Source organism: Vidua macroura, chromosome 14 (assembly GCF_024509145.1).
Source record: "Vidua macroura isolate BioBank_ID:100142 chromosome 14, ASM2450914v1, whole genome shotgun sequence".
NCBI classification, from domain to species: Eukaryota; Metazoa; Chordata; class Aves; order Passeriformes; family Viduidae; genus Vidua; species Vidua macroura.
In genome coordinates, this window is record NC_071584.1 from 1,099,326 (window position 1) to 1,120,216 (window position 20,891).

At 49.1% G+C, this 20,891-nt stretch overlaps 2 protein-coding genes across 5 annotated transcripts; both read left to right on the forward strand.

The window, feature by feature from the left end:
- The first annotated feature begins 451 nt into the window (after positions 1 to 451).
- On the forward strand, positions 452 to 8,028 carry ITGB1BP2 (integrin subunit beta 1 binding protein 2). Its single transcript, XM_053990423.1, has 11 exons — positions 452 to 1,499; positions 1,676 to 1,725; positions 1,812 to 1,868; positions 2,166 to 2,314; positions 2,456 to 2,568; positions 2,807 to 2,865; positions 3,624 to 3,694; positions 3,927 to 4,029; positions 5,357 to 5,476; positions 5,899 to 5,961; positions 6,671 to 8,028. Exons 1-11 carry the CDS (start codon positions 1,436 to 1,438, stop codon positions 6,935 to 6,937), a joined length of 1,116 nt encoding a protein of 371 aa, XP_053846398.1. The 5' UTR covers positions 452 to 1,435; the 3' UTR covers positions 6,938 to 8,028.
- A 296-nt stretch (positions 8,029 to 8,324) lies between these two features.
- On the forward strand, positions 8,325 to 20,867 carry LOC128814424 (rho-related GTP-binding protein RhoG-like). Of its 4 annotated transcripts, XM_053990250.1 has the most exons (4): positions 8,325 to 8,369; positions 10,596 to 10,820; positions 10,971 to 11,201; positions 16,522 to 20,867. In XM_053990250.1, exon 4 carries the CDS (start codon positions 16,543 to 16,545, stop codon positions 17,116 to 17,118), a length of 576 nt encoding a protein of 191 aa, XP_053846225.1. In that variant the 5' UTR covers positions 8,325 to 8,369; positions 10,596 to 10,820; positions 10,971 to 11,201; positions 16,522 to 16,542; the 3' UTR covers positions 17,119 to 20,867. The 4 variants fall into 4 exon arrangements, with proteins under 4 accessions (XP_053846225.1, XP_053846226.1, XP_053846224.1 ...); XM_053990251.1 differs by lacking the exon at positions 10,971 to 11,201; XM_053990249.1 differs by lacking the exon at positions 10,971 to 11,201 and having other exon boundaries at positions 10,596 to 10,676.
- Positions 20,868 to 20,891: the final 24 nt, after the last annotated feature.

A 20,891-nucleotide genomic window follows, 5' to 3' on the forward strand; every position in this document is an offset into this window, starting at 1 on the left:
GACCAGAGTAACATTTTGTTTTGTTCTTTTGTGATTACAACGATCTTCCAGCGAGCAATTTTCATCCCTGATGTGATGACAAGGGAAGATAGTCGGGTCTAAGTCTGTGTGTGTGTCCTTCCTTCTCCCTTTCCACAATCTGTGCTGGGCAGTGTGGTTTGTCCTAAGATAAGATGAAAACCTCAGACAGGTTTTGCAGGAGGAACTCACTGAATGCTTGCATGATTAATGCATTCCAGAGATGGGGGAGCTGAACTGTTTGTGATTGACTGTGGTGCACATCGACCTGCAGAAGGGTATAAAATGCTGCTGGAGTCTGGGCCAACCATGCAAACTGCTCTCCCAAGGTCACAGGCAGCTTCTGGGTGGTGTTTGTTATCCCTGCCCCTCCTGGGGACACCTGCAGGGTATGTCCAGCCAGAATGCAAGGAACACACAGAATAGTCACTTTTGGAGGAATAGTGAAAAACTGTAAGATCTGGTCAAATACAGAGATAAAATTCTAAAGCAGCTCCAAAGTTGCCTTATAGCTTTGTAATTGTGAATTCTGCAAGGTCACAGACTGTAAATCTGTATGTTTCTAGCCAAACCTGAATATTATAATCCTTTAGACAAATACTGTAACCAAATCTGAGATTTGGTCTGAGCCACACCAAGATTTCTCTGAGAAGTTTAGAAAGTGAGTGGGTCTCACTGAAGCTTGTGACTCAATGAGAGGGACTGTTCCTATATACACAATATTTTGTAATAGATGGTAGAGTTGTTGTTTAGGTACTGCATTTAAAAACTTCATTAGCCATAAATCTAATCATAATCACCCACGTAATCGCTGTGTCCTACTTCTCATGTCTGGCCAAGAACCTTCCCCTTGACCACTCTGTTACTCCTGGGCTGCACAAAAACCAGCATTAAAAGATGTCTTGACCACCAGCACAGCCTTGGTGCCTCTGTTTAGCAGGTGCTTGTGCCTCCTGGGGCTGGGGGAGATCAGCACGAGTTTTGCCCTGCGACTCTGGGAATTGTCTTCCCTGCGGTTTCAGGGATGTCCGAGCGTGGCTGGTCAAAGCCCGGCTGATGCCATGCCTCCGTGACAGATGCTGCCTGGCACGATGGCAGGCACTGGTGTGGGGCCTCTGCACGCCACCCCGGGCCCGGGGCCACCCTGCAGTGCCCATTCCCTCTGCTGGGCGCAGGGCCAGCACAGAAATGCCTGCGGAGATAGCACAGGCGCCAAGCCCCATCAGCTGCCCTGTCCATCTTTAGGCCGGGCTCGGGTTACCATCCTCCTCCCACAGCTGCCTCCAGGGACGGGCAAAGCCACCTCCCGGCGCCTGGGCTGCAGGCGGTGGGGGAGCACAGGAGGCATCCCGGGCAGGGAAAAGACTGATGCGATTTCTGTGCAAGGGGCGAAGGACGCTGCGAACACGCCTGAGCTATGGCATCGCTGTGCTACAACAAGGGCTGCGGGCAGAGGTTTGATCCCGAGCACAACGCCGAGGGTGAGTGAATTCTGCCTTGCACCAGAGGCAATGGGAGGTGTGCGCTGCCTTCCCGGAGCGCGGCCTCGGCTGCCGTGCTGCTGCCGAGCCCAGCGCGGGCAGGAGCAGGAGCAGGAGCTGCTGGCTGTCACAGGATTGCTTCTCCTGAAAGCTTTTGCCCCGTTTTCCCTTCTCAGATTCCTGCCTGTATCACCCGGGTGTCCCCATTTTCCACGATGCCCTGAAGGTGAGTGGGGCTGCAGCTGCGGGGAGTGACCTTGTCCCCAGCAGGGTTGCCCACGCCTGACCAGCCTGTCCTCTCCTGGTGTCTAGGGCTGGTCTTGTTGCAAGAAACGCACAACGGACTTCTCTGAGTTCCTCTCCATAAAGGTGAGTGACCTGCCAGCCCACATGCACCCACTGTTCCTCTATCCTTTCCTTTGGGCCCTTGTCCAGTCCTGTCCCATCCCTGTCCTGTGTCAGGGATGTCCCCTCTCCCCTGCCAGCCAGGGATTTGCTATCTGTTTCCAAGGACCCTCCAAGCAAGGGTGCTGCTCCCAAAGTGCAGGGTCAGAGCCCATCTCTGCAGGACACTGAGCCACCACATCATGGAAACTCACAGAGTTTGGGAATAGCCAGCAGGCTGAGGAGGACAAAGCAATCATTAGGCTTGTCTCTGCTGCTCAGGGATGCACAAAGGGGTTTCACAGCAAGGAGAAGCCCCCTGAGCCTTCCAGCCAAGAGAAGACCTCAGATGAACCAAAGGCCAAACCAGTGAAGGAGCTCATCTTCCAAGGACCAAAGTCAGCTGAGAAGATGCTGCGGGAAAGACCGAGGTGAGATAGGCTCAGCTAACAGCCTTGGCCTGCTGTGTCACTTCTGTGTGTGTCCTGCCCTGCTGCTCTCTCAGGAGAGGCAAGGACACGTAAATCACAGAAAAAACCCACTTGGCTTTTGCTGCTGCTGCTCTTTCCCAGCTCTGATGAGCCAAGACAACTGCTGCCAATTAAAGTATCCAGGTCTCTGGAGCAGGCACTGGAGAAACTGAACATGTCCTCTGAGGACAAGACGCTCAAGAGCAGTTGTACAGGTAGGGACAAGCTGATGGATGGCACCGGAGTTGCACATGGCAATTTCAGCACAGGGTTTTGCATGACAGGCTCAGGGCAGTCAGTGAGTGCTGCGTGTTCATCTACCTGCAAACCTGCACCTTGGAGGCACGTTGGGATGGTCTGTGCTCAGCTGGGGAGCTGGCAGGGAGCTGGGGGAGGATCTGAGGGCAGGCATGGGCAGTGTGTGTCCTGGGTGAAGATGTGTTGCTCTCACAGGCGAGGAGGCTGCCCAGGTGAGAGCTGGCACCACGTGCAAGAACTCAGCCTGCAAGGCGGTGAGTACCTGGCAGGGTCCCGTCTGTACCCCCCGTTGTGGCCAGGAGCATTACAGGTCCAGGTTCAGGGCAGGTATTGGGCAGGTGGAAGGTGGCAGTGCCCATGTGCTCCATATTCTCATCCCACCCTGGGAGCAGCCACCTCTGTCACCTCCCACCCACTTTCCTGCAAGAGGCTTCCAGGTGGTACATTTGTGTTTCACTGCTGCTGATTGCTTGCAGTGAAATACAACACGTATTCAGGATTGGACACGCAGGCAAAATGCATGTGGAACAATTCCCACCTGCGTTGAACTGATGCAGCACAGCCCAATTTCTCTCTTGCCGAGGCTGCCTTGAGGATGAGTGGGAGGGATTGAGCTGTGACAGGGATAGAATGTTTGGAAACCAGCTGCAGGGGAGTGGGGAGCAAAAGGCAGGAGGCAGAAGAGGCCACAAGGCTGACATGCTCTGGAAAGGACAGCGATGACAAATCACCCCTTGCACCTCAGACTGAGTTCCTGTGGTGTCTTAACTTGCCCACTGCCCTTGTGTTGCCAAGCCCTGGGCTGGGAGCAGGCTGTGTTTGGGAGGAGGGTACAGAAGGGCTGCTGGCTGGGCGTGGTCCCAGTGAGGCTTCACAGGTGCTGGGCCTGGCAAAAGGGTGATGTTGGGCATTGTGCTGTGACCTCTACGTGGAGGAGCATTGGTGAATGAACACCTGTGTCACGTCATCCTGTGCCAGAGACACGGGCAGAACTTTCCTCTTTTTTCCACAGATCTACCAGGGCCCAGAGAGCGACACAGAGGTTTGTACATTTCATCCTGGCGTTCCTGTCTTCCATGAGGGGTAAGAAGCAACCCTTTACCAGAGAGCAAACTGACCCTGCCACGGGCTGAAAATGCTGCATGGCAAGCTGTGTGGCCCCAGCAGCACGGCCCCTGCAGTTGTGGGTGACACCCTGAGAGGGGACAGGTGGGCAGGGGCAGCTTCTGCTTATGAGCCCCTCTCAGGGGGCCCCAGCCTGCTCCAGTCCCCTCTCCTGCTCCTGACCCCACTCAGGTCACCCTGCTCTCCTCAGGATGAAGTACTGGAGCTGCTGTGGAATCAAAACCACAGACTTCAGTGCCTTTATGGAGCAGCCGGGCTGCAGCCGTGGGTGTCACTGCTGGACAGAAAAGAAGGTAAAGGGCCTCAGAGCAGAGGCAGCTCATGTGAGCAATTGGCATTACTGGCACTTGAGAGCGCTCCTTCCCTTGCTCTGCATTCACACAGGTTTCCACACTTAATTGTATTAATATTCATAATTGCTGACAGATGAGTGCACAGGGTTTGAATGCCTAATCTTCACCCATCTGCCCTTTAAGATGCTGCTCTGCATTCACAAGATGTGTCAGCTCTCACACCCAATGGACAGATGTGCAACAGAAATCTGAACGAGGCAGGACCTGGCCCTGGACACAGCACAGCCAGCATTGTAGGCTGCCACACAGAGACAGGTGGCTGAGCACAGGAAAAGTCACACCAAAAAAACCCCCAAAGGCTTTGACAGATGATTGCAGATAACTGAATATGGCTTTAACAAAGCTTTCCCTCTGCAGCTGCTTCTCAGGAGGGATGTCATCCACATACCAACACGGTGTTGTGGCAGGGCAGTGGGGACAAGATCTCAATTCTCAATACTGTGTCTGTAAATTTCCTCAGGAAAGTTCTTGACTGGAAACAAGCTTGAGCAGGGAAAGTTGCACCAAAGCAGCCCTGAAAGTGCACTGTGTTCCTCTGAGTCAGCACTGCTCCCAGCGACCCTCTCTGAGCCCAGTCTCTTCTTTGTTCTGGAGCAGAAAACATATCCTGAATGTAAAGGAGGCTGCTGTGAGGGAACTGTGATGTTGTGATGCAGATGCTTTGTGCTAATTGTCACCTAAATCTGGGGCCAGGACTCCTCCTGGAGCATTTCTTTGGCTGGCAGTGTGGGGGGCTGCAGGGGGTCTGTCTCCTTGTGATGGTCAGAAATGAGCCTGGTGGGGACACAGGCCTGTCAGTGCCTGTGGTGCTGACAAGGTGGGCAAAGGTGAGACATGGCCATCTGGGGCTCATCTGACCCCCAAATGTAGCTTGGTGGCATGATCCATGTCCAGTAGCAGCCCCTGCATTGCCCTCCTGGCTGAGTTTCCTGACCGTGCACACCACTTAGGAGCTTGGCTATAGCAGAGTGACTCTGGAACTAGAAGTCTCTGATCTTAGAGTACCCTGAAGGAACGCCAAGCACGGCACAGATGTCCCATGTTACGTGGGACAGACAGCACGGCAGGGACTGCCCACCTTTGCATGAACCATCTGCCTTCAAAAACCTGCACGAAAGGCAGGGTTTGTTCTTGCTTAGCTGGCGCCAACCTGAAGTGACCAGCACAAAGGAGATGTGCAAGGGAGCGTCCTCTGGCTCAGGCGTCCCCTCTGTCGGGGCGGTGCCTGAGCCCCAGCTGTGCCCTGAGGGGTTCCTCTCCTCGGCAGGACAAGAAGGCGGTGCTGTGCCGGCAGGACTGGCACCAAACCGGCAGCCAGGTGGTGGTGACAGTCTATGCCAAGAACCCCCTGCCTGCCCTCAGCAGCGTGAAGGCCAATCGCACCGTGGTGAGTGGGGTGGGGATGTGCACTCTCCAGAGCCCACCTGAGTTTGCAGAGCCAGGAGCCAGCTGTGTGGCTGGTGCTCTTTGGTGCCCTGTTGCTACAAACAGGGCTGGCACTGCTAACCTGCCATCTCCCTGAGCTGAGAGTCTGGTGGCCTCACTGCTGCATCTGCCCAGCAGCTCTGCCTTTCAGCCTCAGTGGGTGGATTTGAGTGGCTTTGAGTCCCTTGACCTGTGACAGAGGTGAACCTGTCATGCTCTGAAAGGGGTGAAATGTTGCCAGGTGCTGAGGGGATCACCAGACCATTACACTGGAGCCAGGATTGTGGGATGCAATGTGGTGCTGAAAGTCAGCTGCACTGTCTGGGGGAAGAGCTCTGGCAGTGCTCCGCTACCCTCTCAGATAATTTTCTGTTGCTCTTTCAGCTCGAGGCTCATGTCATCTTTGAAGGGAATAAGATTTTCCAGGAAGAACTGGAGCTCTGGGGGGTAAGATCCTGTTTGCTTTGATTTCCCTGTTCCAGCAGTCTGCATGGGGCTGGGCTGCAGGTCTGTGAGGCAGCCTGGGCTTTTCATCCTGGGCTGGGTAGCCCAGCTACAGGCATTTATGGCCATCTCTGCTGGGAAATGCCTTAGGGGTTGTGGGGAGGCTGAGACGGATTGATCCAGAGCTAAGTCAGAGGTGGAGGTCACTGGCAGCCCTATAGGTGCTCTGGGTTTGGTCCCAGGCTGCCCCAAATGTTCTTTGGCCCAGCAGGTCCCTGTCTCCCCCACAGTCCTGCTGCGAGTTGCGGGCAGGCTGCGGGCTGAGCCACGAGACTGATTTTTCAGCTGCTCGCTGCCTGGGGAGCAGCAGCGAGGCTCAGGAATTTGCGTGTGCATTTCTCGTCTGTATTTCTGGTGCGTGCCGGCCGTGCCTGCAGGCAGCAGAGCGCTGACAGGTGTGGGCACGGCTGTGTGTCAGCACAGCTCGCTGCTGGGGAGAGGCTGTGCCGCGGCTGAGGCAGGCTGAGCTCTCCTGAGCTCTGTACGAGCGCTGTGCTGCTGCTGCTGAGACAAAATGTGAAGCTCAGCTCAGCTGCAGCTTCTGGTACAGGAGGAGATTTCTCCTCTAGCAGGGCTTTGCCAGAGGGGGAAGGCTGAGCGTGTGCTGCCTGCCCTCCCCTGCCCGGCTCGCTGCACCTTTCCCTCTCTCTAGACCATTGATGTAGAGAAGAGCTTTGTGAGCATGGTCCCAGCCAAGGTGGAGATCACGCTTTGCAAAGCCAGCCCTGGCTCCTGGGCCAGGCTGGAGCTCCCCCAAAGCAAATTGCAGTCCTGTGGTGAGCAAGAGAAGGAAGCTGCAAACACAGAGGAGCCCGGGGCCGTGCAGGATGAGGACTCTGATGACAGCTTGAGCTGGTCGGAGGAGGAAGATGAAGAGCTGGAGATGGGAACACCAGATACGATAACATCAAGTAACTGATGGTCAAGTGCTGCAGCAGCTGAGCACTGCTGGTCCTGAGCTGCTGGGCACCTTGGCACCAGCTCCAGAAGAGCAGACCTAGTCCAGAACCATGTGCAGGCTGCAGCACGGCCTCTCCTCGGGTCAGAAGGGACAATTAATAAACACCCAGAGCAAAGGTTGTCCTCTGAAATCCGTGATGGGCGTCTGAGAAACATCAGCGGGCCAAACCCTGCCTTCTGTCACTTCCTCTTCTTTGCCTGGCTGGGCTCTGTGTCTGCAGGAGGAGTCTCTGTGCCCGCACCTTCGGTGTCTGTGGGCACTGGGTGTTCAGAGCCCAGCGCCCTCCCTCACCCCGGCATTTCTGGGGGTGGACACAGCCTTCCCCGCCGCTTCTGGGGGTGCTGAACCCCGGGCTGAGCTGAGTGTAAGCTCCTGCCGTCTCCCTCGCCCGGCGCTGGGGAAGCCGGGCCCTGCGGCTCTTTGTGGGGAGACCGCGGACACGGGAACGGCACCGCGGCCGGCAGCTCCAGCGGAGCCGTGCCGTTCCTGCGCAGCCCTTTAGAGGCGTGAAACCGCCCGGGGGAGCAGCGGGCGATGCCGAAGGCGCCCCGGGGCCGGCGGAGGCGGGGGATCTCCGCGGGAGCCGCGCTGTGTAACGCGGCACGGCGCCGGCAGCGCGGGCGGAGGGCGGCGCACGCCGCGGACCGGAGCGTCCGCCCGCGTGAAAAACCCAGCAATCTTCCGCCACGGCGCCGCTTAATTGGACAGCCTCGTGTAGAAGCTCAGTTTTGCCATTCTTTCTTTTTTGCTGGCATTATCTTTGTTAGAAATATATCGTCCTTATTAAGAATACATGTTAGGTATTTGTGTCTGTGCACACAGACACGCGTGCGTAATTTCTGCTTAGGGGCTTTGAAGTGAATCTACCGAGAAATCACCCCAAGTCAGACCGAACCCCCTCGCTCAAGATGTATTCGGACAGCGCGTAATTACAAAACAACGAATTTAGCACCAGCAGGATCACAGTGCCGCGGATGGCGGGGCTGTATCGGGGCATGGCAGCACTACAGCGCGGCCGCAGCGCCGAGCCGGGCCCGAGGCGGCGCCGGGCCCGAGGAGGCGCCGGGCCCGAGGAGGCGGCGGGCCCGAGGAGGCGCCGGGCCCGAGGAGGCGGCGGGCCCGAGGAGGCGCCGGGCCCGAGGAGGAGCCGGGCCCGAGGAGGCGCCGGGCCCGAGGAGGCACCGGGCCCGAGGAGGAGCCGGGCCCGCCCCGCTCCGCCCGGGCCGGGGCCGCTCCCGCCGCTCCCCGCGCTCCGCCCGCGGCGGCGCCCCCTGGCGGCCCCTCGGGGAGCGCGGCGGCGCGGAGGGCGCGTGCGCGCGGCGGCGGGCGCGGGGCGCGGCCGGGTCGAGGGTCCGCGGGGAGCGGCGGCGGCCGCGGGGCCGCGCCGGAGGTGAGCGCGGGGGCGGGCGGAGGAGCCGCGGGGCCCGGAGAGCCCCGCGGGGCGGGCGGGGGAGCGGCGGGCCCCGCGCGTGGCCGCGCGTGTTCCCGCCCGGCCGTGCCGGAACATCCTCCGCGCCCGGCCCCGCCACCCGCGCTGAACCGCGGCCTCTGCCGGCCCGGGCGCCGCGGGTCCCGGCCCGGGGGGGGCTGTGGCGGCACCTGTCCCGCCGGGACGCGGCCGGCTCCGGGGCGGGGCGGGGCAGCCCCGGGGGCTCCGCAGCCGCGTGGCGCTGCCGGCTCCTTCGTGTCCGGAGGGTTTTTGGGAAGTGGGATGCGCGCCCCGGCCTCCGCGCCGGGCGGTGCGTGCGGAGGTGAATGTGCCGGCCGGGGATGCTGGGGCCGCGTTTGGAGCGAGCCTTTCTCTGCTGCCGGGGCCGTGCGGGGAGCGGCAGCGGCCCCGGGCAGGGCAGGTCGCGCTTTCCCCCTTTCCGCGGTGTGCCGAGGTTGGGTTGGGCTGCTCCAACGCCGGCGCGGTGCTGATCCCTCTCAGCGGCACCGCGACAAATTTAAGGCGACCTCTGCTCCGAGCGAGTGTCATAAAAGCTTGGCACGGGATGAGGTGGCCTGTGGGAAGGTCCCTTGCTTCGCTGCTGAGAGTGAGGCGTACGTAAGGATAGGAAGGTTGGATTTGTGCTCCAGAAACTGGCAAAGTGCTGGCTCGGGGAGGGCAGCGCAGGGTGGTGGCCTGGCACACTCTGAGGGGTGCCAGGGATTGTGTGGTTTAGCAGCTGCCCTTCATCAGCTCAGTGGTTCTCTTCTGCGTGCTGTGAACTTTTCATTTTCATAACAGCCTGCACCGAGTTCCTGTTTAGCCTCACACCCCGAGAAGCAATGCTGCTTTTTATTTGTTCTGAACTTCTCTCTTTCTGTTTCTTTCCCCTGTGTTGTTTTCTGGTTTTGTTTTTTTGTTTTTTTGTTTTTTTGTTTTTTTTCAGGAACCAATGAGCAATCAGTATCTCTTTATTCTTTATGAACTCTTGTGATTCCCACCATAATTACTCTGAGTTATAAAAAAGCTTTAAATGCTTTAATTTAAATGGTTTTATGTGTACTTTATGCTTGCAACGCGTGTCCTGGGCTGTGGGTGCAGCGCTTCTTGTGGCAGCATCATTAACTCTTTGCCCCAAGCTCATTTTTTTTGATTTTTAAAAAGTTCACGTTCTCTTCCGTGTAAGATGTAAAATACATTACTTGAAGGCATTACTTTGGAGCCAGTTTGCCACTGTTCACCAGCACAGTGGTTTTTCTACATGGAATTCAAGATTATGAGATGTATTTTAGATTAATATTTCCATTTAAAAAAAACTTTTAAATATTATTCATAGAAGGAACTTTACAGAGATCCTGGAAAAACAACAAAATATGCGGTTTGCACTTAGGAGGAGGAAGCTGAACGTGTGGTTTGATTTGCTTACGTGATGAGGCTGAGATTCTTTTGGGGCCCAAAGTATTTGCACACAATCCGGTGCCATGTAAAGGTTTGTGCCTTTGCAGGGAATATTTTTTTACTTTCCATGCCAGTATGTGTAAATCTGATGAACTGCTGAGAGACTCCTTGACTCTGGTAACTTTTGCTCACATTTTAGAATTGCAATACTTGATGCAAATGAGACTTGGCAATTCTTGCAGTATTGTAGTGCACAAGCCATGATAAAAGGCACACAGCGTCCATGCATTAACTCCTGTCTTAGTCATACCAAAACTCTCTGAAAAAACTGGTATTGATTGAGCAAGTGCATTTTGGTTTGTTTTTGTTTGGGGTTTTGTTTGTTTGTTTGTTTTGGTTTCTGTGTTTTGGGTTTTTCTGTTTTCATTTGGGAGTTTTTGTTTGATTTTGTTTCAGTTTTGTTTTCGGTTGGGTTTTGTTTGGTTTTTTCTTTGTTTATTCTTGTTTGTGTTTTTATTTGTTATTAAATCTCCCTGCCCCCCCCTAAACCCCCCTTCTCCCCAGTGGAATCTGGGGGTGGAGGAAGAGGAATCAGAGAGGTGCAATCCAAAGAAAAGTGTGGAGGGGCTTTTTTTTTTTGGAAAAAAGTTTAGATTTTCCTGGTGTAACGTTGCTCTTCATGTACAACAGTGGCTTTGTTACAAATGAGACTGCCAGTAAATGCCAGGTGACAAAAGATGGTAGGACGATATACTAACAGTTTTTTATTTTTCTTTTTACCTCAAATAGGGATCAAGAATGCTTAAACTGGATTTATCATTCGTCCTGCAACGTGCTTAATACGCCTCTCCACAAATCTCTATGTCCGAGGTACTGTTTGTTTCTTTTAGCCAACAGTAGTGACTGAAGCCTTGTCAGAATCGATGGAAGGTGGGAAGGACGTGGTTATTAACTTTCTTATGAAGTGGCTGTGACCTGCCAGGACCTGTGCAAGTTGCTTGGATCACCGAGGAGGTGAGATAGCGAGTGTGGGCACAGCACCCTGCAGCCCTGGCTCCTGTTCTTGCACCTTTGCTGTGCTCACCATCAAAGGGTCGCTTGTGTTCAAAGAAACTGTGAAAGGTCCCTGTCTTGATTAATCCATGACTCTGCATGTGGTTGCAGGAGGAAAATCCAAGTTTAATACTCTTCAGCTTTTGATTATGGGAGGATATGTGTCACGTTCATACACCTGGGATCTGGAGATCTACTGGAGTCTTGGGCTTGAGTTCCTGTGGGCTGTGCAGCTGCACCTTGTCACAGTGTTATTGCACCAGCTGTGCCTCTCTTTCATCAGCTAATGCCCTTTGGAAATATTAATGGTCCATCCAATATCTTGGATTCACGGAATTTAAGGTGTTTGATGTTTGGTCACTAATATCATTGCTCTGCTATAAAATTTGCAGTATGAGTTCCTGTAGTGGGAGGTTTGTGTAGGTGAGTTGCCCAAATACCTCATGCAGATGAATTCATTTTCACTGTAGATTCCTAAGAAATATTGCTTACGTGTGTTTCATCCCTGGGAAAAAAAAAAATCTTTAAAAAAATCCAATTTCAGCCTAATTTGACCAGAGGTAGAGGTTTTAAAAATAATATTTTAAATGTTTTGAGGGGTTTCTTTTATTTCTTAGAAACAACTTCTCGCGTCAAAAGGCACGAAGGGCTTTCTAGCATTGGCACTGAAGGAACAACCAGCAAGAATTGCACTCCTGTTATGTGTTTGGGAGCTGAATTTATAGGCAAAGAGCTCGGGAGAGAGCAAGCTTCCTCAGTTCTGTTGTTCACGTGCAGCCTGGGTGCCTGCTGTGCTGCTGGAACCTTCCTTCCCTTGTGGATTTTTTTCCCTCTCTGCAGACACTCAGCCTGTTGCAGTTCTGTTTCTCTTGCAGGTAAATGGCAGGACAGAAAGTGGTGTGAGAACTTTGAGAGGCACTGAGAAGTCCAAGTAGGTCATTCCTTGCTGAAGGATATGAGGGATGAGGTCTCCTATTTAACTTTTACTGCTCTTTCTTGGCACACATTCTGAAAGCCTGGCACTTCTCCATCCCTTTGGCACTTGCCTAAAACAATGGCAAGTAAGCTGAGCTGTTGTGGGATAGTAACAGAGTCCTGATTAAATTGCTGAGAGCCCCTTTCTTGTCCCTGCTAGGCCTGGTGGGTAAGCTGTACATGTGAATTAGCTCCTTTGCATGGGTGAGGATGGTGTGATATATTTAGAACGGCCCTATCCACCCAGTTCTTTGTTGAAAGTTCCTGCCTGCCTTCGTGTTTCAGCAGACAGAGTGAATTGTCTCTGATCTAGTTTTTGTTACTGAAAGATGAGCGATTAAATTGTTTAGATTTCTTAATTTCTGCCTGCCCCTGGTAAAACAGGATCTGGTTCTCCAAAACAGCGAGGGCTTGATGAAACGTGATGGCTGAGCAGAATGACACAGCTCAGTACAGCTGATTTCAGCTAAATTAGAGAGTTTTCTGCTCAGTTTTGGCCAAAATGGGGCTGTATCTGAACTGTAAAGAGAAGGAAGGAAGAGCTGACAAACTCAGTGAGAGTGAGTTTATTGGAGAGCAGTATCAAAGCTAAAATCCACCTAGCAAGGAGGCATCTGATAGCAGAGCGAAGGCAGAGGCACGTCCTGCGAAGAAGGAGTTCTGCAAAGGGGTTTTAGAAGTGTAGGAAGTATAAAAAGCATAAATCTAGAAAACTGCAGCAGGATCCACGTTCCTGTTTTCTCTCTGTTTTCTGTCACTGCATTCTCCCTTCTCTCAGCAAACGGGGAACTTCCCTTCAGGTGTATTGAAGGGAAGATCTGGAAGTTGTTTCTCTATCACAAAAAAATTTTGATGCAGCGTGGAGTTACTCTGTGTGTGTGTTCCAAGTGGTGAATTTCCCCAGCAAATCTTCGTCTGGAGAGCAAACTGTCCATGTTAATGATACCAGAAAATGCTTAATTAGGTCAAACAGGAGCAGCTCCTCAGATGATGTCTTGACATGTTGACTGAAATCTTGCGCATTCCAGAGGAAGTGCCAGGTGTGCAGGCAGTGAAGTCAGACTTAGCAGCATCTTCTGAGAAGGAAACTAACACAAACAGGGAATGCCAGTTTTCAAATTCAAGTCATTGATGGACAAGATAGAAATAACTCTTATCTAAGTATTTTTGCACAACACTTCTGCGTGGGGTGATTTGGTGTGGGGTTTTTTTTTTTCCTCTTTTTTTTTTTTCCTGGTTGCTTTTTTAAAAAATGATTATTTAATTTGAAGATTATTCCCATTCTGCTGTAACTGCTAGTACCTCAACTGTAATAAAAGTCCTTTCTCTGCAAGGACTAAGGAACCTGGAATACCTCTCGCTACTTTGGATTTTCTGTTCACTGCATAACCTTTCAACTTGGCTTTGAAGCTTGTGCCCAGCTTTCTGTTTCTAAGTTGTTTTTTTTTAATGTATTAACGTGTTAATCTGTATTTTTGTTTCTTTCGGTTCTTATTATTTGTCATATGGGGAGTTTTTCGTTCTAAAGTTTCCCCAAAAATTCTTTTGAAGGTCACGAAAAAAAATCCCAAACAAACCCTAAACCAATTTTTCTACTCTTGGTAATATTTGATGGTAATTTTGTTTTTGGAATATGGTTTTTTTTTTCAATGTATATTTATATTTAGATAGCATGCCGTGCCATATTCAAGGGTGCTTAAGAAATAGGAATTTTCCATACAAATTTGAACCCAGGCTTTTTACTGCCTTAAGAGAGTTTTATTGTGGGCAAATTGTTTACTAAAAAAATAATTAGAGATTTAATAGAAAAGACCTGATGGAGGGAATATTAGTTTGCTTGATTGTGACTTAAATTAAAAAACTCTTTGTCTTCCATATATAAATCTTTAACCAAACTACCCTTGCTCACAACATAGTGTTCTGGCATCAAGTAGCTTCTTTCTACTCTTTACCTTTTGATTAATTTATCTAAATTTTGTGTTTCAATACATGGAATGTGTATCCTGGAGTGTGTTTGTTTTTCTGTATTGCAAATGCCACACACGATTCCTTTCAGCTCAGCCAACGTCCTTTAAAGGGGCCCTTCAGAGAATCATACTTAAAAGCCTACAAGCTCTTTAGCTGTGTTTGTGTAGTTAATGCTTTGCCCAACGCCTTGGCAGGTTTGCATGGAGTTATTTCCCGTTGCAAATGTTGCTCTTCTAAAATCAACTTTTGGTGAGGGAATTCGAGGTATCAGGGCTGTGAAAAGAGCATTCATGTTTCAGGCTTTTTTGTTACTTTATTACCGATTTCCAAATTGAACCTCTAATGCCCTCTTAAATAAAACACCAACAAATTAATCCGGAGTACCAGAGTTTCCTTAGCCCTTTTGAATCAGATTGTGTTAGCTGCTGGTGATCTGGGATGCAGCTGGCTTTGGAGTTTATCCCTTTGGGAAGCTGTGTTGCCTGAGGGTGCTGGTGTGGTGACCCTCCAGCCAGTGCCAGTCGTGTGCAGTCTGGGGATACCCTGTCACTCTGTGCAGAGCCCTGGACAGAAGTGCATAGACATGAAAGAGATGGAAGTCCTTGGGGGAGCTTGTTTGGCTTTTAAAGAGAGATCTGTTTACAAGTGTGTGCAATTTGTTTATTTTAGAAACTAGGGGTTGGGCATATAAAAGGCTTTGTGTATCATCTGGTTCTTCATGGGACTTCTGTTGCTGACTTAGCTCTGCCATCTCTGTGATGTCACTTGTTACTGACTGGTCAAAATGAATTGTCTGTTGCACAGATAGTTCATTTGGGGGAAAAAAAAACCTTTGCTCTGGAAGCAGTGGTGTTGGTCACCACTAAGGGTTCTGGCACAGCATGCTCTGGTACTTCGGGGGTTTGATGTAAGTGCAGGAATGGGCTTTAAAACCTGCCCTGTGCTGCGGTCCAGCCAGGCTGTGGCAGCAGCAGCAGCACAAGGTGGTTCCTTCCCAGCATGTGTGGTTTCCACAGTGTCTGTGTAGGTACACTGGTGCTTCCTTAAGCGTTGTGTGTTGTAGTGACCAGTCAGTGCTGCTGCAGCTGTGCCAAAGCTGTGCCAATTTCACTTAGTTCAGAAGAATCGTGTGCTCCCAGTGAGAATGTGGATGCAGGTAAAGACTTTGCCTAAAGGACAAAGTTGAGGCTTAAATTGGAATGAATTGTTGAATTGTTTGGATGGTCTTGAAGTTCTGTTTTCCCTTTGCTACTTTGATGGTGTTGGAGCTGAGATCTTTCTGGAATATGCAATCAAATTAGTTTAGATTGGAAGGAACCTTTGGAAGTCATCTGGTTCAACCACATCTTCAATGAGATCAGATTCCTCAGGGCCCCATCCAGCCTGGCTTTCAATGTTTCCAGGGATGGGGCAGCCACAGTTTCTCTGGGCAACCTGTGCCAGTGTTTTACCACCCTCACTGTACATAAATTCTACCTGATATCTAATCTAAATCAATCTTTTCCTAGTTTAAAGCCATTACTCCATGTTCTATCGTAACAGGCCCTGCTAAAAAGTTCTTCCCACTATTCTCTTCTGTTTGAAGCAGGGAATTTTCTGCTGGTTGCAAGTTGAGGGTTACTGATAGTACCTCAAAGGCATTTGGGTGAGAAGGCAGATGCAAGTTCCTTCTTGTTCAAGCTAGCAGTGGAAGCTCCAGCACACATGAAATGTACAACAAATGACTGCTTGTAGTTCCATGCTATTTTCAAACTTCTTGCTGTTCACGTGATGAAAGTTTAAAATTAATTGTGTTTTAGACTGAATCAGTTTGATTGTCAAACCTACCTTTCACATATCGGGAAAGGGATATGGAAAAACTCTAAGTGTCAAGTCTCTCCTGAGTAACAGTTACCCAGGCAAGCTGTTTGACTGCTGATCTTTTGGGACATGTATTTTTCTCAAGCTCATTATTTAGAGGACACCAAGTAACTCAAGCCTATTGAGTTCTGTCAAGCCTGCTTGTTCTGTCAGTGATTAGCGAGTGTAATCTGTTCTTGGCTTCTTTAAAAAAATTCTTTATGGATTCTAATCTGGGTTACTATGGCTAGTGAGAGTTCAAAGAACAGCTTTCCTTGAACGAGCTACTTTCTGAACCTTTTGTCTGGTGTCCTGTAAATAGTGTATTTTATTCAGGACTGATTGATCTGAGTGTAGTGAATTATTATTGTAAACAGTAGCAGTGCAGCCCAGAAATTAATATCTTGATTTTATTTATAACTCTTGGACCTTTCTTTGTGGTAAACTGTTTATGTAGCAGACTGTGTAGGCAGGTGTGAGTGTTGGAGCGTGTGTGTGTGTGTGTGTACAGAGGTGGACGTGTGAACCTACAAATGACAGAGTATCTTGTTACTGGGTCACAATCCCTTTCCACTTGCAGGTGCCTCTAAGGACTTGTCCTTTTGCCTGTGGGAAACATTCTGGCAGTAAGGCAAGGCTGTGGGAATTTGGCTAATTTGTACTTACACGGTTGGAATGCAGCCAATTGTCACTTAGCTCTCCACTCATTGCATCTCCATTTCACTATTGTTTTTCTAGCCCGGAGCTCTTCAGAGTGGCTTGAGACACTGAATGTGATAAGAAATCCTCAGCTATATCAAAAGCACTTGCTAAAGCTTATCTTTACGGTGACCACCGCTGAGTGTGCTTTGCCTGACTCCTCTCTTCTTGCTTTGTGCAGGACTTTATTTCTGCGTGAAGAATGCAGACTATAAAGTGCGTGGTGGTCGGAGATGGCGCGGTGGGAAAAACCTGTCTCCTCATCAGCTACACCACCAACGCCTTCCCAGAAGAGTACATCCCTACTGTGTTTGACAACTACAGTGCCCAGATGACCGTGGATGGCCGGACAGTCAGCCTGAATCTCTGGGACACTGCGGGCCAGGAGGAGTACGACCGCCTGCGCACGCTCTCCTACCCCCAAACCAACGTCTTCATCATCTGTTTCTCCATTGGCAGCCCCTCTTCCTACGCAAACGTGAGGCACAAATGGCACCCTGAAGTTTCTCACCACTGTCCGAATGTCCCCATCCTTTTAGTGGGCACGAAGAGAGACTTGAGAAGTGACCTGGAAACGGTTAAAAAGTTGAAGGAGCAGAGCTTGGCTCCCACTACTCCGCAGCAGGGGACTTCACTGGCTAAACAAATTGGAGCAGTAAAATATTTGGAGTGCTCGGCGTTGAATCAGGAGGGTGTTCGGGAGGTGTTTGCTGAAGCTGTCCGTGCAGTTCTGTATCCTGTGACAAAGAAGAACACAAGAAAATGTGTCTTATTGTAGTTGCCTTGGGTGATGGATGTTGGAAGTTGACTAGAATCTTGGAGGGCTTTTTAACAAGTTAAATTGAAGATTTGCATCTTGCACTAACAGCTCTAAGCAGAAAAGGTTTATACAGTGAATATTCCTGCAGTCTTACTGCTTCAGGGAAAGTGAGAACAGGTTGTGTTTTGTTTTTTTTTTTTCCAGCTGAGAGGTCAAACACCTACTTTATTTCTAAAGTTCCAGTCTCCAGCTTCTCCAGGGATCACTTGATTATTTTAGTGGAGGAAAATAAGAGGAGACCTCTTTGAAGCCACTTCTTTACTAGATAGCCATCAGTTACTAGATCTGCTGAAAAGCACAAATTCTGATAACTTTGCTTTAAGTGTAGCTGCTGCTTTTCCCATCCTTTATTTCCTGATTGAATTTGTTTTACAAACAGAAGTCTGGCTGTCCAGTTGTTTTGTCAATTTAAAGCTTGAACACAATTTGTTTACTTGCAAAAATGCCTGAACTATTACTGAGATTCACCTTGTAGTGAACTGTGATTGATTGTATGAAGAGTTAGCATTAGGCATGGTTAATGCAATGAGCAAGACCAAGGGAATGCCTGCAGTGATTTATCAATAGAAGCAGGAGCTGATTTCTCCTTATGTAAGGAACTTAGAATAATGATGACTCGCTCAAATGAGTGATTTTCATAGTTTTGAGGTGGAGAAGTGGAAGAGTAGTTTAGATTCAAGTCTTCCATAATCTTCTAAACTGAGATTTTATTTCACTGTCCAAAGACACGTTGCACCCTGAGAATAAACTTTTTAACAATTACCTTCTCAGGCTGACTGAGGTATTTGGGATGACACTTCTCAAAATGAGATTTTCAGTGTAATCCCTTTGATGAATCCCAGAGACTTGACAGCAGCCTGTTTGCTCTTGAGGAATGAATTGCTTCAATTCCTAACATTCTTGGGGTCACCATCTGAGATTTTTATGGCAAATTCCTTCATTGTTTTTCTGTGAGAAGACTGACAGAAAATTTGGAGGTTCTGTTTACAGGAACCCCTGCTTCTTCCTATTTTCAGTTCAGTCTGTAACGGTTAGCCAGTCACTGGATAGGATTACCTGGGCGTTTTTTTTTTTCCTCTCCTGGATGCTCAGTTATTATAAACTCTTTTTAACTGAAGTTCTATTTACATACTTTTTAATTTTCTTTAGCAGCTCTGGTAAGTGGCAGCTGCCTTTTATTTTCAGGATGTGCACTGTTCTTTATGTGTGGTTCCGGGACCAGCTGAGGAGTGAGCGCATGAGCCCTTCCTTAGACTCAACCTTCCAGCTCCGTGGCATGAAAGCAGCATGCTTCAAAGATACTTTGTGTGAAACCACTGGTGCTGGACTGGGCTTTGTTGTCTGAAGTTGACAGTGCTGTCTTTGTCCGGCTGCAGCCTCAATTGGTCATTCAGAACTTGCTTTTTCTTGTGATTCCCACACATGCAAAACTGCACTGGTGTATACCCTGGTCAGAAAAAAAAGTGCCTCATTTTAGCAAGATAACAGAAAATACATCAACAAGGTTGTTAGGGATCTTGTGTTAATTTGGCCTTGCTTTATCTGATGCTGGCAAAAATACCAGGTGGATAGAAACATTTGCATTTGTGCCCTAATGCCACTATTTGGATAGAAACGTTGGTATTTGTGCCCTAATTCCACTGTTTGAAGAGGATGTGCCTTTCTTCAGCTGGTGTAACTGATGCTGACACTAACTGCAGTTTTTTTCATCTGAGACGTGCTCATTTTGGTGCTGCTTTAGCCAGTTGCAACCCACAGAGTATAAATTGCAATGAATGCAAATCCTGGTGCCTGTGGTTAGTGAACCGACAGGGTTCCAAACGCTGAGCACAGGCAGTACCAAAACACCCGTTCTGCAGAAGCCTCTGCACATTTTTCTTCACCAAGTGCCATTGCCTGGAGTGTCTTTGTGTCTCTTGCACTCGCAGAGGAAGTGCTGTTCCAGATGTGGTTCCTGCCCTGAAGGCTGCGAGGGTGTAGAGAGTTCACTGAGATAACCTCTACTCACCACCTTCTGCCTTTGCTTTAGCTGTGGGCCTTTAGTGTGGGCTGGGCTTGCAGGCAGCAATTAACTCTGTGCCTTGTAATTTCAAGATTATTTTCTGTAGGTAAATTTCGGTAACTGAGTAAATAGACTTTATCATGTTTAAAATGTATTTATTTAAGCCAGTGCACGTGGTTTGTTTTAATGCTGGTCAGACCTAAATCAACTGTCTAGTGAGACCCCGGTGCAAGCCCATAACCTTTGCTTTATTCAGAAATGTACTTTTGAAAGAAGTCTGTGATACGTTTGAACTAGTCTTAAGAGGTGCCTGAAATTAAAAGTCTACCTTTTTTTTTTTTTTTTTTTTTTGGCTACATATATTTGCAGTTTTGTACTGAAGCTACTACTGTTTTTAAAAGTTTTTACTTTTTTACATACTGAAATCTTTTAGTCCTGTGCCTTTTTGTGGTTGTTCCTAACTGAATTACATGAATTTTGTGGAGAAGAAATCTTGTGAGCAAGTATTATTGCACAACCCCTCCATTTCTGTAGGCTCAAGCAGCCATCCTGGAGTGAACTGGAAGAGAGCGTAGTGAGATAAAATTGAACTACTTAATCAATTTATTTGATTTGGTTACACTGTTGATTGCATTATGCCAGGACACCTTATCCCCACTTCGATTACCTAGCAAATGGATTGCACAACAGTGCTGAGGAGAATAACATGATAGTGATGAAAATGAGCTGAGGGAACTTCAAACCTGGGGGTCAAAGACTTTTTACTCACTTTGGAGAACCTGGTTATTGAAATGCTTTGTATTTCTGTCACCCTCTGATGGGAGTAAAAGCCTGGCTAGTAGCTGGTTTCCTCCAGCCTCTGCTTTTCATGAGGGTTAGCTTCAGGACAAATCCAGCGAGCTTTTCCTTTCAGTGGGCATTCTCCTTTCTTGATCCCTTTTTCCTCCTCCCTGAAATTCTTGGTCCTTTTTTTTTGTAAGTAGCCCAGTGCTTCAGTTTACAATCAGTCCTGTTTCTTCCATGCTTTATTTTTCTTCTGTGGGCAGTTGAAAAATACAGACTTCACATAATCCCATGGCTGGATTTTGTCTTGTTTCGGGAGGTCAGAAAACTTGGTGTGGGTTTCCTGAACAGTTCAAGGTCCTTTGGTCTCTTACTGAATAGAGATGCAATGTGTATGTCTTGACTCACAGAAGAGACTCAGTGTGAAGACACAGATTTTAACCTTTGCTTTGTGAATGCTTCTGAACTGCTTGGTTTTTTTTTTTTAAATGCAGCTGAAGCTGAGCAGTTCAGGAATTGTGTGTCCAAAGGATATCCATGAGGTGTGCTTAGATTTGGAAGTTCTTTCTTCAGTTTACAGCTGTAGCTATTTCTATGAAATTTAAACTAGAACCTCCCTGTGCTTTGTCTCCGGGTGCCAAACCTCACTCTGTAGAAACCTTGGTGCTGCTTGGCCTGACCCTGAGAAGTGGATGGATCTCAGAGGGGTCCCGACCCCCAGAGTGGGCAGCAAGGACCACCCATCAGCAGTGGGAGCCCAAGACTCTGAAGTGTGGTACTGATACATACACTGGCAACTTGATTTTATGCTATAAAATAATTTGTATTACGTCTAACAGTTTTAAAGGATTTTTTTTCCTTTTTTTTTTTTTTTTAATAAATGATGCATAATTACATTGTAATAAACCTTTCCTCACCTCTCTGTCTGTCGCATTAACTCGCCCTG

Bases quoted from the DNA above. Each gene is read 5' to 3' on its own strand.
- ITGB1BP2 (XM_053990423.1), top strand. From the start codon at position 1,436: ATGGCATCGCTGTGCTACAACAAGGGCTGCGGGCAGAGGTTTGATCCC. The intron at 4,030-5,356 runs GTAAAGGGCCTC...TCTCCTCGGCAG, and splicing joins ACTGCTGGACAGAAAAGAAG to GACAAGAAGGCGGTGCTGTG. The intron at 5,477-5,898 runs GTGAGTGGGGTG...TTGCTCTTTCAG, and splicing joins TGAAGGCCAATCGCACCGTG to CTCGAGGCTCATGTCATCTT.
- LOC128814424 (XM_053990250.1), top strand. From the start codon at position 16,543: ATGCAGACTATAAAGTGCGTGGTGGTCGGAGATGGCGCGGTGGGAAAA.